A 12,844-nucleotide genomic window follows, 5' to 3' on the forward strand; every position below is an offset into this window, starting at 1 on the left:
GCTTGCACCCAGTCCACAACCTACTCTCTCTCTTTTTTTCTTTCTCTATGCACTTGTTTATTTATTTCTCTCTGTCTAGACTCTCTATACAACATCAAACCTAGTTTTTCTTTGCTCTTTGTATTTTATTTTTTCTGGCTTTTGGTCTGACGGTCGTTTTTTATTTGGTTTCTCTCTCTTACTTCCATCTCTATAGGAGAATCGGTACCCCCTGTTTGGAGCAGATAGACAGGTTCAGAGTCTCTGCATGAGGCTGCGCAGACAGTGATTTGATGGATATCGCAGTACATAATGTGCTCTATAGAGATGCAATGAGCACTCTGGGCACATCAGTCTAGCATTCAGCCTCACCCCATGGCACAGAAAATCAGTGCTGTTATCCTGCCCGACATTTTGCCTTTTACAGCTCGCAATCAACAGTAGCAGCCGCTGCTTATTAACACCATTGACAAAAACTTGGGAGGTCCAGGGAAGCTTAATCTGTTCTGACCTGCCCGTGACTTTTTGATTTTCTATTCATTCGCACTCATGGTTTTCTTTTAATTAAACATTCACCTCTATGTTCACCTACTGTAATTGTGTTGTGATGAAAGCCTAATATGGTGAAGTTGTGGTATTATTATTTTATCCAGTTAATTAAGACACATGTGATGGGTCGAAGTTGATAGATCGAGCAACAAGTACTGTGCTATCTCTCTATCCCTCATTCTTGCTTCATGTGAGTTTTTTTATTCTCTGTTGAGCCATGGCTCCTTTGAGCTTTGCACTACAGAGCACTATTAATTATTTATCAGCATACATAATTCACACTACATCTCTGCTCTACACTGATGGGGCCTTACAGTCTTCCTCTCGCTTTCAAAAAACCCTCCAAATCCCCTTCTCTGTCTCTTTTACTTATTCCTACTTTTGGCCTTTACACCAAATCTTGGCCAATTCTCTCGACTTCCATCCGCTGTCAGCATGCGTTTTTCTTTCCGTCTTCACCCGGATCGCCCTTTTCAACCTCTCTCGCCCTTCTGTCCTTCTTCACTTAATCATTCCATCTGTATCTTGCCTTGTAATGTATTCACATCAGCCTTACATCACTGAACCCTTTTTCTTTGGCTGCACAAAGAAGTGAATGCTGAGTAGATTTATTTTTAATGCCTCTTCCGAGACTAAGACAGCACAATAGTTTTATCCCATTAAGTATGGCAAAGTACACAATCAAATCCAACATGGGAGATTAGTATAAAAATATATTTAATGCATAATTGCCTGCTTTCACAGACAATGTTTAAGCCTAGTAAAATGCATGTTTGAGTTGTATTGACTAAAAACAACTTGCACTGACATATAATATCTCAAAGTGCCATTTTTTTTCTAAAGCACATTTATAAAAGTTACTTTTATGTCCTAATTTAACTATGGAAGACAGATTTTTGGCTGAATGGTTCCATAAAGAACCTTAAAGGGACACTCCATGTTTTTTGAAAATATGCTCATTTTCAGCTCCCCTAGGGTTAAACATTTTATTTTTACCGTTTTGGAATCCATTCAGCTGATCTCCAGGTCTGGCGGTAACACTTTTAGCATAGCTTAGCATAATCCATTGAATCTGATTAGACCATTAGCATTGCGCTAAAAATAACCAAAGAGTTTTGATAATTTTCTTATTCAAAATTTGACTCTTCTGTAGTTACACATCGTTCATTTAAAGTTGTGATTTTTATGCCGATATGGCTAGGAACTATACTCTCATTCTGGCGTAATAATCAAGGAATTTGCTGCTGTAACATGGCTGCAGGAGCCGTAGTGATATTAGACAGTGCCTGAAAATAGTCCCCTTAGGAACTTTCAATAGCAGGGGACTATTTTCGGGCACTGCGTAATATAATTGCGAGAAACATAAATGGGGAAAAATATCAAAACTATTTGGTTATTTTTAGGCGTGATGCTAATGATCTAATCAGATTCAATAGATTGTGCTAAGCTATGCTAAAAGTGGTAGCGCCAGACCCAGAGATTGGCGGAATGGATTCCATAACGATAAAAATTCAAATGTTTAACTCAAGGGGAGCAGGAAAATGAGCATATTTTCAATAAAGTGGAGTGTCCCTTTAACACCAGAAGAACCTTTCTGTTTCACAAAAGTTTGTAAACAGTATAAACAATTTTTTAGTTTATATAAAGGGATGAAAGAAATGGTTCTTCTAAGAACCTTTGACTGGATGGTTCTTTGATGAACCACAAATGGTTATTTTATTGCTTTGCTGTGAATAAGCTTTTAAACACCTTTGTTATCAAGAGTGTAAGCTCTATCTGTAAAAAAAGGGCCCATATATAATAAAAAATTATATATATTTATACAGTAAATAAAAATATTTCTGCATAAACGTAAAATATTATTAAATATAAAAGTTGTTTTAGAGTACAGGGAGATTCACTCAGTTAAATAATTCGTAATGTATCACGGGAATAGGAGGACACTGGTGAGCTCTTTGGTGGTTTCTCGTTTCCATGGTAACGGTGACTTCTCAAATTGGTGGATCTTTTTTTCATGACTTCTAAAGCATAACACATTGCTTTAAACCTTAATTTGTGTCTATCTTTAAATATGAATTGTGGCTAAAAATAAATTTCTTTCTAAAAAATGAATGGGAATTTTACTTCTGAAACTCAACTGTTGCACACAAAGCATATAAAGTCTGTGGTTTGTGGCTGGTCTTAGCTGTTTTGTGTGTGTGGTCTGAAGTTGTTTGTCAAAGGTCATTCACTCCCTCATCCAAGCCCATCTCATCAAGCCTACAGCCGTAGTCCGAACAGCCGTGAACATAGTCAAATCTAAACTCTCTACATAACATCTATTAAAAAGAGTTTAAGAATATATCTAGCGAATGCACAGTCCTATCTCATATTTTCTAAGGCACTTGTCATCAAAAGCTATAGAGCGCTTTTACGTAGCGTCTTTATTGATAGTCAAAGAATCCTTCAGGGTCGCAAACTCAATGAAACACTTTCTGCAGGAACACGATCAATTGGGCGCATTTCATGATCAAACGGTGCATTTCATCTGCTCTTGCGCTACGCGTGCCTTGATCTTTTGGACTTTGGTGCTCCATCGTAAGGGATAAGTGACGGTTCATTCATGTTACACATGCAATTTCATTTTATTTCCTTCTCTGTCCTCAACCCTTGATCTGAAGGTTTCATCAATAGTGACGTTAAAGTAAAGGGCTTCTCAAAGGCTATTGGTGGCATTCCCAGTTTCCCTTTGAATGGGTCGGGATTTGCCTCACTGTGTCCCGCCCTGATGGGCTGCACCTGGCTACTGAAGGATCCTCCCGCCTTTCCTCATCTTCCCTCATCCCCACTGGTGGTTTTGTTTACAGTGCATGGGCTGTGGGAGGAGTGGTCTTCATGGAGCTTGTGCTCAGTCACGTGTGGCCGTGGCTCTCGGACCCGAAGCAGGATCTGTGTGGTACCTCTTCTTGGAAGCAAGGGCTGTGGAGGGCCCGAGGTGCAGACCAAACTCTGCAATATAGCTGTTTGCCCTGGTTAGTACTTATTCTCCATTTCCTCATCTGTCAATATACTCACTCTTTTGTACCCAAACTTTCTGTATTGCTTCTCTCGCACTGGGTCTCATTCACTAATACCTGAATAGTGTTTGTTTTAACAGGAACAGAAAAGGTTCTCAAACAAAACCTGGTGTGTCTGCACATAAATTGTGAATTTGGTTTATTCTAAATTAGGGATGTAGACCTGAAATTAGCAATAATTGTGCATAATCGAAGTACAAACCTTTTAGTACTTGTACTGTGATGTGTCACTCTTTGCAAACCAGTTCAAGATTAAAGAAATATTTGACTAAAATCAGATGCTCATTCTCAAAATGAACTAAAATAATATAATCCAGGATCACATGCTATTGGCTCCAGTGTTATGCAGAAATGAGCTCAGATACAGGAACTGTATACTGTAAAATTTTTGTTAATTTGGAATAATTAAAGTCACATTTTAAATTTTTCGCAATGTTATGTTATTGTTGAGTTAGAAATAATTGACGATGGGCCATTAAATTATTTGAAAATAATGCACTCCCAAGGAGTTAATTATTCAGCCTATACCACAGTTACCTCAGACATTGCTTGAGTGATTATTTTAATACTTTTGACAGGTCATGTGTGCGTTTATTACAAAATAATGCATACCCATGAAACATTTTTCAATCAGAATAAAGCTTTCAACAGTCCCGTGGTACAACATATACTATGATAATAATTAGGGATGGACAGATAAATTGGCAGATGATGCTTGCTATGCTTCTCAATGAATTACAGAAATGCCGCTACAACTCAATATGGGCCGCAGAAGAATTAAATTCAGTTTTATTTGTATAGAGCCTTTACCACAGCCACCGGGCTGACCAAAGTGCTTTACAGAAAAGCAAACATTTTACACACACAGATAAACAATAGTCAATACACAGTAGTCAATACACTAAGGAAAACAAATAGATTTTTACCAAGGACTTAAAGACAAGGAAGGGGCCATCCTTTTCCCTTCCCGAGTCCTGCCACCGCAAATGCCTGCACCCCTCTCCGTTTTAACCTAACACAGGGACCACCAACAAACCTGGTCACAGGATTGTAGGCTTCTAGATACAGTTTAAAGATGAAAAGGTTTAGATAGACTTACAGGGGCTTTGTGATGTAGAGATTTATATGAAAAGAGGATCATTTTAAAATCTATTATCTGACAAATCTGCAACCAGTGTAGGGATCTGAGAATTGGAGTGATGTGTTTAAGGCTGCAGCGCAATTTGAGATTTAGATATACTGCAATATAAAGCATTGCAGTAATACGAAAAGTAACAAATGGATGAACAGCCACTTATAGAGTTTTTGTAGTCCGATAGTTTTTAATTGTTGACAGCTAACAATGCTGATATAAGCTGTAGCCAATAACTGAAGATATTTGTCTATCAAATTTTAAATGCTGGTCAACAATGATACCTAGGTTCTGCACCTGTGAGGATCTAAAAATGGATAAACTTTCTAGTTCAGGGCTTATACACCAAGAGTTCTCATTTGGACCGAAAACAATTACCTCGGTCTAGTCCTCATTTAAGAAGAGGACATTTTGGGCTAGCCATAATTTAACCTCCTCTAAACATTTGGGAAAAGAAGTGCTCACAGGAGTTGTTTTTCTTTAGATTTGGGTGTCATCTGCGTAGAAATGAAAAGACGCACCATGTTTTCATAGAATAGAGCCCAGACGTAGCATGTGCAGAGAAAGTAGAGAGGGAGCTAAAAGAGAGCCTCGTGGAAGGCCACAGGTCAGAGGATCAGGGGAAGAGGAAAAATTACCCAGCTAAAAACTTTCTGTCAGATAGGTATGACTGAAATCATTTCCGAAAGTTTGCTTTTAGACCTGCCCAAGACTCTAATCTAGATAATAGTAAGAAGTGGTCTATGGTATCAAAAGCAGCCGATAAATCTAAAAGAATAAGAACCACAGAGTCTCCGGAATCAATTGCGAGGTAAATATCATTCAACTCTCTCAAAAGGGCAGACTCAGCGCTGTGAGCAGACTTAAAACCAGATTGGAAAAACCTCATAAATACAAATACTAGTCAGAAAGCGTTGAAGTTCATTTAGCACATTTTGTCTCCAAAACTTGAAATGAAAGGGAAAACAGAAATAGGCCGATTTTTTTTAGGACAGGAGACCAGTGGAGTACCATTCACAGACGCATCCATAGGATATGTCTTAAAGGGGGCATATAATGAAAATCTGACTTTTTCAAGTTTTTAAGTGCAAAAATTGGATCCCCAGTGCTTGTATCAACCTAGAAAATGTGATAAAGATCAACTTAGTTTGGTAAACCATTCCCTGCAAGCATGTGAAAAAATAGGTAATTGAAATTTCGCTCTCCTTGTGATGTCAAAAGGGGATAATACCACCTCTTAATCTGCAATATCCAACCACGCCACTGCCATTTAGTACAGAGATCAGCTCATTTGCATTTGAAAAAAGGACACCCAAAATTACACATTGGTCCTCACACCTACAAAGTGGCAATTTTAACATGTTGCCATAAGTAACATAACATAAATTATTTATATGGTATTTTGAGCTAAAACTTAACATGTGTACACTGGGGACACCAAAGATTTATTTGACATCTTGTGAAATGTCCCATTCAAGCATATATTTATATTGCTGTTCTTCAAACCTTTTCAGGTATTTTCATGATAATAAAGAAAATATTGTCGCTGCCCGAAGAAACTCACGTATGTCCAAAACAGTTACTTTTCAGGAATTGAAAAAAACCCTACTGTATTTCAAAAGCAGTTGAATGTAGCGTTGTCATACTTGAAACGCCATCTTTACATGTAACCATATTCTTGCCAGTGTAATGATATAATCCACATTTTACCAAAATTGAGTTTAAATGGACATAAGTGCATATTTTACAATAACAGTGGTCGATACGCTTTCTTCCGGTCATTAATTAGAATGGCCAGGTCGTGTTTCATATTGACAGATGAATACGCTCAGTTTATTAAATAGCCTACATCTTAGTTTATTAAATACGCTTAGTTTATTTAATATTAATTATACATTTATTAAATGTCTCTTGCAAACTAATGAATCAATACACTGACATGGTAATGCTAGACAGATACTTTGTTTGCACAGAAATTATTAATACATCATGATTAATATATTGTGAACACAGGATTAACATACAAATAAATGCATATGGACGATTAGAGTATGAGACCCAGTTGGTTTCTATCTTCTGCATGACTTCACAATTTTTATCCTCCACGTTTCCTGCTTTCTTGTTCTCTCTTCACATCTTCCCTTGTCTCTGACCTTTTCCTTTGAGGCGACTTTACTGCCTCCAGCTTCACCCCAGTCTGCCCCTGAGTCACATCAGTCTCTCACCCCCTTCTGTTCTGCCACTTGAGCTCCGTGTTGTCTGCATTCTCTTTCTGCAGCTATGCATTGTAGTTTTTCTCTGAAGTTCTGCTCAAACTGGGGTAAGTTGTATGACGCATTTGGTTTTGTGCCATTTTAAGGAATAGGTCCCAATGTTTGCCAAATGTGTGAATGAAGCAAAACGAGAAAGAAAAAGAAATAAATTATTAAAGGAATCCATTGGACTTTATTGAGAATCTTCTAAAATAATAATAATAGCTCAATTATTTCCTCAAAGTTCTTGACAACCTTGGTCACCATTCATTCTGATTATATAGAAGAGCCACTTGGAGATCCTACTCTAAATACTGCTTTTGTGTTCCACAGAATAAATAAAAGCTTACAGGTTTGGTTAGTAAATAATAACAGAATTGTATTTTAGGATGGGCTGTTTTCTAGCTAATGTATTACAGAGAAATCACACGTGTCCGCGCCTGCTGTTAGTTTGTTGTTTATCGGCCGCGGCGCTTTGATCTCTGAGAGCAGGATCTATCTTCCAGATTAGTTATTACCTCACTGAGCCGAGCAATAAATCATTTGTCCGTTACATTTCAATTCGGTTTCAGTTTGAACAGTTGTTGTTGCTTAGAGTCGAAAACCTCCATTAGCCTGACAGTTGAAGGGTTAAGGGTGACAGCCAATCACAGTGATTGTGTTTTATTTGAAGGGGCACAAATGAACATCTGGGTCGGTCTGATAGAGTGGCTTTTGATGGACAGTGATTACAACCTGTCAGAGCGCAGATCTTCCACCTGTCCTCACCTACTGCGAGTCACCCATGCGTAAACCCATCTCACCCTCTTCATATTCAAATTGCATCCATTGACATGTAATCTGCTCATATCATTTAGCACAGAATGAGCCAACCGAATACCATCTCCTGATGCACAGTAAAAACTGGTTGGCTGTTTGAATCTAAGTAGATGTCTTTTAGACATCAGCATGTTTACTTCTGTATTTTTCAGCTATGTTTAAGTGTATGATTGTGACAATTATGTGTTTCTATAATTAGGTGTAAGCAAAGCTTTTTCATTTTACCTTTAATCAGAAAGGGCAGCGAAAAGTTACTTTTTAAAAGTGGAGATTTTTGCATGCACATAGAGGGTTTTGGAGCGAAAGGCAGTTGAATTTGTTAAATACCAATGAAATGACGAATGTGACATTTGTCAAAATAAGGCATTTCAAGTACTAACTAATAACATTTTTATTTTAAGAGCCTGAAAAAAAATATTATTTACAAGAAAACATGTCAACCACAATGAAACAGTAATATATAATGCAAAACCCTCTAAGTGCAAGAGGGTTTTGCATTATATATTACAGTTTCATTGTGGTTAAGAATGGCTCTGGGTGTGAAAAGTTTAAAAGTTTTTTTTTTTTTTTTTATGGATGTCCCAAACCATTTTGTTTTGTATTTTATTCTCTTTTATGTATTTTTTCCTTTTTGTATTATATTTTATTCTTCTCTTAAATGACATGCATGCATCTTGAAGATTCACTAGCAACACCTTTGAAATATAATCATAATCTGTACTTTGTGATTTTGTCCTTAATTTTCAGCAAAGATCATATACACACACTCAGGGCTCTATCTTACACCCGGCGCAATGCAGTGCAATGCGCGACGCAAGTGTCTTTCGCTAGTTTCCACCCTAATTTTCACGTTTAGCGCCGCGTTGTTTAAATAGCAAATGCATTTGCGCCCCCTTTTGCGCCCATGGGCGTTCTGGTCTGAAAACGAGGTGTGTTCAGGCGCATTGTTGGCACGTTGCTATTTTGAGGCAACTAAAATAGACTACGCCATTGACCAACAAAAACCTGGTCTAAAGTCAATGGCGCAATGTGTTTTATTTTATTTAAAGAGCGCATTAGTATGCGCCTATAAACGGGAGGAAAACGCGGGTTTTCTTATCACAAAGTACATGAATGCGCAGCAGCACAAAAATGCTTTTAAATATGAAAGATTAAAGGATTGAATGTAAAAGATTATTATTGAATCTCTTGGACATAAATGAGGACAGATTATGAGACGTTAGAAGGCGCAAAGAGTTGCTTCACCTGCAGCCTGGTAAGTAAATAAATGCTTTGCTTTAAACAAATGCATCTGTTTTTAAATGTTTTTTTAAATGCTACCTCACGGATTTATTATATGATGACTCTGTACCTGCGGATATGGTGAGATGAGAAACATTTTTAAGTCATGCTTAAAAAAAAACTCTTTGCTAAAAAAAACGCTGTCCAAAGTGCTGAAACGTGAGGAGAGCCGTTTGTAAATTCTTTATCTCCTGTTTGTTACAAATAAAGTATTTTTAGAGTACAAACCTTTTCTTACATACTTGTAAATAATTTTTTGATGATATTGGATAGCCATACATTTAAAGCAATTACAAACCTGCTTTTTTACTTCCATGACTAAAAGAAAACGGGTTTTAAAGGTTTTAATAAAAAATAACAATTTCAATACAAGTGAAAAACAACACAATTATTTAACATTAATCTTAAACTGGGGATCTTTTTCCTCCGCTTAGTTTTTCAGTCTACAAAGTCCGTCATCTAAATAGGGATTAGACATAGCGCCAGCGCAACTGGCTTTTAAAGGGGATGAGAGCTGAGACTCTCATTGGTTTACTGCACGTTACGCCCAAAATACTCCCATTACAATAGGACCAACCCTTTTCGACCATGCGCTCGGCGCACAAACAATTTTTCCCGTCGTTAAATTAGCAAAAGTGGATTCGGACACGCCCATTTAGACGTTGCGCTGTGCGCTTTAGACAATGCGCTTAGATCGTTAAAATAGGGCCCACAATGTTTATGTTTGTTTGTTTGTGTGTATGCGTTTGTGTGCTATGAGGGACACAGAAAAATGTTTTGCTTTGTTGTTGCTGATGACAGCGTTATAACCTTTATTGTGGTTATGCATCCCGTTTCCTGTTTTATGTTTTTATGTCAAAGCAAGATCCCATAAATGTTCAGCTGTGTTTCTTGGGTTTCAGCTGCAGCTGCCATCTCTTGGCAACCACCATATGCAAGGATATCTCCCTTCATTGGCTGCTGATTTTGTGTGCGATGATGAATATAATGCTCTCATAAATGCGTAGACAGACAGGACGTATTTCTCAAGTTTATTGAGTTCGTGAGGCTTTAGAGTATGATTCCTATTTATCATGCTGTGTCTGATTTCAGACAGAGAGCCTTCAAAATCTCAGACCGAAACGGTAGCTGCATCTTACTGCGTATGGATACGCCAGCATACCAACATCCTCTGTTGTGCTTTTTCAATTCAACATGTTGTTGCTACTTTTGTCATGGAATACAAATGAAGAAAGTTCACAGTCCTCTTTTTAAGGCAATGATAGATCATGGCGATCCTCTCCAACCAGCTCCATTAAGATTATACACCAGCCTTTTGTCAAGCACAGGCAAAAATGATTCCTCAAAAAATTATTTGTAAATTAAAGGTATGGATCATTTCAATGGAGCATGTTTTGTCTTTTTTGAGCTTGGCACAGGTGTTGGCAATAAACTGTCAACACTGTTAAAAAAAAGTATCTACATATAAAACAGTGATAAAAATATTACACAAAATATTGCACTTTTCAGGCTTATTTTTAAAAGAAATCTTCGTGATTTAATTATGTAAAATTACTTGCATAAAATGTACGGCGTCTTTAAACATATGTATTACACATATACATACACATATAAATATACATTTGTTTTGATTTAAGCCATCATATAAAAAAATACAACACAAAAACAGGATATATATATATATATATAGGCAGGCAAGGAAAGGCAAGTTTATTTATATAGCACATTTCATGCACAGAGGTCATTCAAAGTGCTTTACACAGAAATGAGAAAACAATATATAAAAAATACAATGTAAAAATAAGAGATACACGATAAAATCACAATAAAAACAAAGATACATGAGAATTTAAAATAACAATTAATGAAAATAAATGTGATTTTAATAAAAAAAAATATAACTTTTTTTTTCTTTTGTTCCTCAAATTACATTTTTCACACACAAAAAAAAAACAATAATTCAATGAAATAGAACAGAATTCAAGGGGAAAAAAAATCAATATAGTTTAGTCATCTTTTTAATTAAATCTACTAAGGCACATAATAATTTTTACAGTGAATGTATATGAAAAAGGATATTGAAATTATTTAGTATTTCAGAGAGAAGAGAAAAAGACGGATTTTATATACAGCATCTGGCTGAACTGTCTCTTTAAAAGATCTTAATATTTTTTTTCTCAGTTTGAAGAATGTCTGCTTTGACAAAAACAAAGGTGACACGGGTGTTATATTGCATCATGTGCTCTGTCTTCCCTGGAATCCATTAGATTGAGAGATAATTTGATTTCAGTTCAAGCCATCAATCATATTGTATGCTTGACTAAAATATGCATCAATGCCCACCTCCCACATTTAAATAAGATAAAACTGGTAGTGGAGGTTAATATGCACAGTTCCTGAGATTGTCACAGAAAGTCAAAGGATGTTACATCTCCCCTACTGTGAAATAGATAGTGCATCCTAGAAAGCATTCATTATATAAACATGGAGCCATAAGATTAATAGCATCATTTGATGGATGATGTTTAAACATTATTTTTACTGTATAACATACTGAATATGTGTCCACTGAGGCATGGATGCTTTCTAATGTTTCACAAAGCATAGTAAGAAACGAGTAGTTAGATATTTAAAGTCTTGTAGCTTTTTCCCATGTCTGTTTAAAAGCTGCAAATAAAATAATTCATGAGTGATGGACTTTGTCATAGTGATATAAGCTTATGAAAAAGGATTTATAAGCGGCATGCTGCAAGTATTATTTATTCACCAAGAACTTGAAAACATTAATCAATAGGCTATTGATCCCTTGTTTCAAACCAGTTCATTCATTATTCAAGTGATCGTTTTTTTTTTTAGTTGGCTGCTAGAAAAGACAAAAACTATACTGTTAGATTTGTATGAATTATACTAGTGTTCATAGCGGATGTTGTCTCATTTGAAATTAATGTATAATTCCTATTTTGGTTTTGGAAAATATCAGTCGTTATGTGTATTTAATCAGTGATGCTGTATTGATTTTTACAACTAAAAATTCAGACTAATTTCTATTAGAAATTAACAATGTACTATAATTACGGTTATCAAAGTTTCTCATGAATTTTAGTGCTAATGTTATCAAGCCTCCATTAGCGTATCATGCTCATCATTTAGATTTCTCGAAGTAGTCCATCTCTCTTTAATGAAATAAAATAATCTTTTCATTGCACTGGTCTTTTAAGAAACCCACAATATTGATGGAAATTAACCACAGTAATTGTACAGGTTAAGGTTTTTTCTAAAGGCAGACATTGTAGAGACAGACAATTTAATGACTGCCTTTGAAGCATGTGATCTTTAAAACCATTAGCAACATTTATAATATTTCTGTATCTGTATACAGTGCTTAGCAATTGTATTACACCACCTGTCTGTTTGTCTCAAAGACTATCCAGCATTGTAAAGTGCTTTAATGCAGATTTCATTTTCAGAGGGTTCTTGATATTTCATCATTTTTCAGGAGTGTGAAATGTTGAATTTGCTTTTTTATAAACAAATGTAAGATCTTTGAACACTGTAGTTCGTAATTTACGTATGCGGTTTTTTTTTTCATATTCGTTATCCTACAAATTCGTCATGCACACAAATCTTGTTTTTCTCAGAGTGTTGGCTACCATACCTGACAATCACTGCACATTTTATCCGCTTTTATCTCTCTTCTGTCTCTTTGTATTCCTCACTTTGTTTGTCATACTTTCGTGCTGTGTCTCAACTTGTAAGACGCTATTCTTGATTTTGGC

General features: G+C 36.1%; 1 protein-coding gene across 1 annotated transcript in view; it reads left to right on the forward strand.

Annotated features, from left to right (window-relative positions):
* The window catches only part of adgrb2 (adhesion G protein-coupled receptor B2), a 363,394-nt gene that overhangs the window by 193,766 nt on the left and 156,784 nt on the right, over nucleotides 1–12,844 (forward strand). The window contains exon 5 of the mRNA XM_065292273.2: nucleotides 3,375–3,539. Within this exon, the coding sequence (XP_065148345.1) occupies nucleotides 3,375–3,539 (165 nt within the window). The remainder of the gene's footprint in view (nucleotides 1–3,374; nucleotides 3,540–12,844) is intronic.

This window comes from Paramisgurnus dabryanus, chromosome 19 (genome assembly GCF_030506205.2).
Source record: "Paramisgurnus dabryanus chromosome 19, PD_genome_1.1, whole genome shotgun sequence".
NCBI classification, from domain to species: domain Eukaryota; kingdom Metazoa; phylum Chordata; class Actinopteri; order Cypriniformes; family Cobitidae; genus Paramisgurnus; species Paramisgurnus dabryanus.